Source organism: Myotis brandtii, unplaced genomic scaffold (genome assembly GCF_000412655.1).
Source record: "Myotis brandtii unplaced genomic scaffold, ASM41265v1 scaffold410, whole genome shotgun sequence".
Taxonomy (NCBI): Eukaryota; Metazoa; Chordata; class Mammalia; order Chiroptera; family Vespertilionidae; genus Myotis; species Myotis brandtii.
The window spans coordinates 2,038,273-2,042,675 of NW_005365764.1; the positions used below are offsets into that span (position 1 = coordinate 2,038,273).

Sequence of the window (4,403 nt, forward strand, 5' to 3'; positions counted from 1 at the left end):
CCCCCAGGGCGGCTCACCAGTCCTTGACCACAATGGCCGGCTGAGTGGTGTCCAGCAGCTCCTCCCAGTAGCCCTCAGCCTGCAGGTCAATGACCTGCGCTTTGCGACACCACCTGGGGAGAGTGAGTTAGGGGGGAGTGGAGGCCCCTTCTCCCCCTTCCCGCCCACCCCGCTTCTCCTTACTCGAAGGAGGAGGCGAAGAACTTCTTGACGCTCTCGTCGTGGACGAATTCCATCCCACAGTCTCCGGGCAGCTCCTCCACCCTCCAGCCGTCCCCGCCGTGCTCCACGTCGCACCAGCCCTCCAAGTCCTCTGCGGGAACAGGACAGCCCCACCCTCGTCACCCGGTCCCCGCCGAGGGTGTGACAGCGCTGGCTCTGGCCCCTGAATCAGGTGCTGGGCCAACTGGTACAGTGGGGTTGGATGGCAGGCACTTCCTGTTTGTCCCAGATTCTCTCTCCCCCCTGGGAGGGTCGTGGAAGAACCTGGGAAAGAGCCCCCCGCCCAGCCCCCCGGGAGCAGAGTTTATTGGGGCTCTTCTGTGCTGGGCATTGTGCCTCGCGCTTTATCTCAGCGAACCCTCCGAGCAGGCGGGCAGTGTATGTGGCCCATTTTCCGGGGGAGCAAACTGAGCCCCCCAGCCACAGGCTCATACAGCCTGACCCTCACCTTCCCCGCACGGGTTTCGCAGCAAGTTGCGCCGCCTCTTGCTCAGGAAGTAGAACTGCTGCCAGTGGTCACGCTCGTCCTCCGAGCCGCCCTCCGGCACCAGCCCCTCCTGCTGGCACTTGAGCAGCCACAGGGGGGCGCCGTCCACCAGCTCCTTCCAGCGCAGGCACACCAGGCGGCAGGCCTGCACCAGCTCGGCGGCCGGCAGCTCGGCCAGCACGCGCAGCAGCAGCGGCTCGGGCAGCTCGTCCAGGTACGCCGTCTCCTCCTCCTCCCCGCCGCTCGCCTCCGGGACGCACACGCACCCCTCCTCCTGCTGCTCATCCGAGCTCGCCTCCTCGGGCTGGCCCATGCTCTCTGCGGGGATGAAGGGGTGAGGAGGTGGTGACTCCCCCCTAGACTGTCCCCTTGCACGCCCCAGTACCCAGATGTGGCAGGTATCCGCCCCCACCCACCCTCGGACAATCGGCAACTGGGGCCAGAGATCCTGAGACCAGAAACGGGTGCCCAGTGGAGGAGCCCCCTGGGGACCTCCCTGGGGACCAGGGCCACAGGCCAGCATCAAGTACAAAGAGCCGCCTCAGAGGCCTCAGTTTCCCCTGCAGAGCCAGTACACCCCATACCTGCGCAGATAACAGCAACTGATATGAACAGGATTGCCTCACGTTTCACTTTCACATATGAACTTCTTTAATCCTTCCAACCACCTCTGAGATCTCTGCTCCTGTCACCTCCTCATGGAAGCCCTCTTGGATTTACCCCCTGATATATCCTCTCACCCCCAGAGTTCCAGTCCTTCCCAGGTTTGGTCCTAGTGTGTGATGGCTTATAAAACACCTTTCTTAGGACTAGACTGAGGACATGAGGGCAGGAACAAGGTCTGGGAAACTCACTGCTTCATCCCGTGCCTGGCATCTGGCACAGTCAGCAGCTAATGTTTATTGGGCACTTAGCAAGTAAGTATAGGCCCTTTTTGAGCATTTTAAGTTCATTTACTCTTTTTTTTAAAAAAAATATAGTTTTTATTGATTTCATAGAGGAAGGGAAAGGGAGAGAGAGTTAGAAACCTCAATGATGAGAGAGTATCGTGGATCGGCTGCCTCCGGCACGCCCCCTACTGGGGATCGAGCCTGCAACCCAGGCGTGTGCCCTTGATGGGAATCGAACCCGGGACCCTTTAGTCCGCAGGCTGACGCTCTATCCATTGAGCCAAACCGGCCAGGGCCATTTACTCTTTATAGCCCCAAGCATCTCTGAGGTTTTTTCCTATTGTTGTCCCGGATTCACTGATGAGGAACTCAGGCACAGAGAAGTGAAACAGCTGAGGACCACACTGTGGTTGGAGCCTGGATTTGAAGCCAGGCAGCCTGGCCCCAGAGCTACCTTTAACCATCACACATCAAAAACATAATTCATTGAATTAGGAGGCACTATCTTGATTTTGATTCTGTAGGTGAAATTGCTCAGGCTCAGAGATGTGGAGTAACTTGCCAACGGTCACCCTGCTAGTATTAGGGAGGGGACATTGGAATCCGAGGCCCAAGGGGAAGGGGACAGGAATCTTTGAATTGGGAATGGGGGCAGGGGGGCTCATTAAAAGAGATCATGTGAGTGTGAGTGTGTGTGTGTGTGTGTGTGTGTGTGTGTGTGTGTGTGTCAAACAGGGAGATGTAATAAGTGTTTGTTTGGGATAGGAAGGTTTTTCTCACTTCTGGCCCTCAGTTTTCTCATCTATAAAATGGGAATGCCAGGCCATTCAGACAGTGTTGATGTTCAAGCCCCCTGAGGAGGGGCAAGGGCATTCTCGGTGGACAGATCTCAGGAGCTGCAGCCTGGACTATCTCCGGGATCCCAGCCGGCCCCAGCTAGGCCATTGAAGCCTTGAGTAAGCAGATACCAAGTGCCCAGTGTCTCTGGAGGAGGGAGAGACAGTGGGGAGGAAATGGGGCCACTCTGGGTGATGGGGGGGCAGCTTTCCAACTTAGGATGGGGGGTTCCTAAGGGCTGAACCCTGAAAAGCCAAGCACTGGGGGAGGGAACAGGCAGGGCCTGGACCCGAGACTGGGTGTTGCCCAACCTACCAGCCCTCTACCTCCTCACATGCAGAATTTTCCCCCTCCCCACAGTCAGACCCTTGATAACTGAATCAGGGTTTACCTCTTCAGAGCTCAGAGCACACAGTGAGTCCTCAGTAGATCTTATTTAGTGAATCTTATTATTCCCTTCATTATTAGCTTTTTGTTTGTTTGTTTTTTTGCCACATCTTTATGACATGGGGCTTTACCGCCTTCCTTTTGGCGAAGAGGAAAACTAAGGCCCAGAGACACTTCCTGGGTTTGCCCAAGTCACACTGCAGAAGAGCGGTCAGTCAGAGAGGAAAATGCCAGGCCCTGAAGCCATATCACCTGCCCATCCTGCTGCCCACAGCTCTCTGGGGAGCAGGGCCCGGTGTCCTCACCTCTCCACCCCTGCCCTGGCCCTGGTGGACACCTGATGCTCCCCGGAAAGGTGCACCTTGCCCAGTCCCCTCTCCTGGCCCCAGGCCTGGCACTTGAGGCCCCAGATCTGATTACGGCCCCCCATCCCCCGCTCGGGCACACACAACTCCCCACATTGTTGCTGTCGGAAAGTTATCTGGGCCCTGGAAACTGCCTCCAAGGCTGATTCATGCACCTGGATTGGGCCCTGGAGTCCAGGGAATAGATGGGCCCTGAGAAAAAGCAGGAGCCCATTCTGGGGCCCCGTACAGGGTGTGGCAAGGGGGCCCGAGGATTGGGAGTGGGAGCTGAAGGCGCTGGGATTTTCAGGGCTGGGAGGTGGGGGCTGGGCGACCTGAGCAGGCATCAGTCTGTTTCCCATGGCCTCCCCCAAGCAGTGCCCACTCCCAGATGGGCCTGCTGAGGAAGGGGTTGGGGGGGGGGGCGCGGGGGAGTCTGCTCACTCCCACCCTGACTCAGCCGGCAACCCCTCCAGGCCCAGCCAGCTCAAAGCATGAGGAGGGGGGGTCTTGGTGCCAGACAAGATGACGGGGCAGTCTCAGAAGGCCCTGAGCATTGGCAAGAGCTGGTGCTCCAACCTCCCTCACTGCTGGCCTGGTCCCCACTGGGCAACTGGCCACCCAGATGAAGGATGGCCCCTCCAGACAAGGGAACCCAGGAGGAAGGCTGGGATGGGGTGGGGAGAGGCTGGTAACCCCAAGATATCCATGGGGATTCAGGCAGCTCACCGGCCAGAGCTGGCAAATGGAAGAAGTTGATGGAAGAAGAGGGCTTGCAGCCTCTTGCATCCCAGATGCGTCCCAGGCCCCAGCCCTATAGACCTCGGAAAGCCGGAGGTGGGAACGTGGGATTTCGCCTCTGCTGTCTCTGGGGTAAATGGGACCAGGAGTCCTCCCTCCCTGCTGTCACCTCTCGAGGCCTCCAGCCAAACCAAGATACCAGACAGAGGACTGCACTCCAGAGACAGTCTCAAGGACTTTCTTAGGTAAAAGTTTGCGGCGCTGGGTTTGGGCTGCCCACCTCCGCGGACTGCACTCTAGAGACGGTCTCAAGGACTTTCTTAGGTAAAAGTTTGCGACGCTGGGTTTGGGCTGCCCACCTCCCCACCGCTACCCCGCATCTCTCCAGCGCTCGCCCGCCGGTCCCGGTCTCCCCTCCCAGACTGAGCGCGTGGGCCCGGCTACCTGGGTCCCCGTCTCCGTCCATCGCTGCGGAGGGCGATCCCGAGGGAAGGA

At 58.7% G+C, this 4,403-nt stretch overlaps 1 protein-coding gene across 1 annotated transcript; it reads right to left on the reverse strand.

Moving 5' to 3' along the window:
- Nucleotides 1-8: 8 nt before the first annotated feature.
- Nucleotides 9-4,397, reverse strand: FBXO2 (F-box protein 2). Its single transcript, XM_014545491.1, has 4 exons — nucleotides 4,353-4,397; nucleotides 671-1,027; nucleotides 184-313; nucleotides 9-113 (listed from the first exon to the last, which is right to left on the reverse strand). Exons 1-4 carry the CDS (start codon nucleotides 4,372-4,374, stop codon nucleotides 14-16), a joined length of 609 nt encoding a protein of 202 aa, XP_014400977.1. The 5' UTR covers nucleotides 4,375-4,397; the 3' UTR covers nucleotides 9-13.
- Nucleotides 4,398-4,403: the final 6 nt, after the last annotated feature.

Coding starts and splice junctions, on each gene's coding strand:
- FBXO2 (XM_014545491.1), bottom strand. CDS start 4,374: ATGGACGGAGACGGGGACCCAG. Junction 1,028..4,352: donor GGACGGAGACGGGGACCCAG/GTAGCCGGGCCC, acceptor TCATCCCCGCAG/AGAGCATGGGCCAGCCCGAG. Junction 314..670: donor GCGAAACCCGTGCGGGGAAG/GTGAGGGTCAGG, acceptor CTGTTCCCGCAG/AGGACTTGGAGGGCTGGTGC.